The sequence below is a fragment of the Egretta garzetta genome, unplaced genomic scaffold, assembly GCF_000687185.1.
Source record: "Egretta garzetta isolate BGI_Z169 unplaced genomic scaffold, ASM68718v1 scaffold39, whole genome shotgun sequence".
In the NCBI taxonomy this organism is placed as follows: Eukaryota; Metazoa; Chordata; class Aves; order Pelecaniformes; family Ardeidae; genus Egretta; species Egretta garzetta.
In genome coordinates, this window is record NW_009260945.1 from 1,850,840 (window position 1) to 1,851,616 (window position 777).

At 60.7% G+C, this 777-nt stretch overlaps 1 protein-coding gene across 1 annotated transcript in view; it reads left to right on the forward strand.

Moving 5' to 3' along the window:
• The first annotated feature begins 336 nt into the window (after positions 1–336).
• Positions 337–777, forward strand: part of CDYL2 (chromodomain Y like 2) — a 59,535-nt gene continuing 59,094 nt past the window's right edge. Inside the window, exons 1-2 of the mRNA XM_009647200.2 lie at positions 337–416; positions 543–597. Of these exons, the coding sequence (XP_009645495.1) occupies positions 337–416; positions 543–597 (135 nt within the window). The remainder of the gene's footprint in view (positions 417–542; positions 598–777) is intronic.

The window sequence follows — 777 nt, forward strand, 5'->3', positions numbered from 1 at the left end:
CCTAACGGCACTGTTTTGTATCAGGAAAGGCAATACCAAGAGGACACTCAACACTTTACCTGGAGAAACCAATCCTTCACTGTGAAGCTGCAGGAACAAGACTTCACACTCAAGCGGCCTCCACAGGGCACAGCCCTTTGCTTCACACGGTGGCCACGGCGTCACGCTAAGGGCCCTTTGCCGTGCACCAGTTCTTGCCTCCTCAAGATTCCATCGCACCTGGTGGAAAGCGGGGCTTCGTCTCGCAATGAGCAAGTTCATCTTCACTCACGGCCAAGTTGGTGTGAGAAAACCTCCCCAACCTGGGAACGCCTGGGCAGGAGGTGTTCAGCTGTAATGGCGGACAAAGGCCGGCGGGAGGTCGAGATGCCGCCCGGCTTGCTTGGCGCCATCTTCACGTGGTTCCCCTCACTCAGGTAAGCTGCCATGCTGGGCCGCGAGGATGCCAGTGGCCATGGGGCGGCCTTTTTCCTCAGAGAAAAGGCCCAGGAGGCTCTAACATGGCAATGACCGACAGCTTCGTGTCACCCCACATCCCACAGCCGCCTCAAAATGCCGGCCGCCTGGTGCCTCCACGTGAAGACCAAGTGGCGGGAGGTCGGTGGCTTCCATTTCCTGGAGAGGGCTGGCTAATTTGCAAAATGGCTGCAAAGGAGCGGGAGAGGCCTCTCCTTGCCTGGCGGAGGGTGGGCGAGAGGTGGCCCCCCAAACCCGCCGCCCTCCCCGGGCTGCCTCTCCTCGGGGGGGGTCGCGGAAGGGATCCAGCCACCTCCCCTT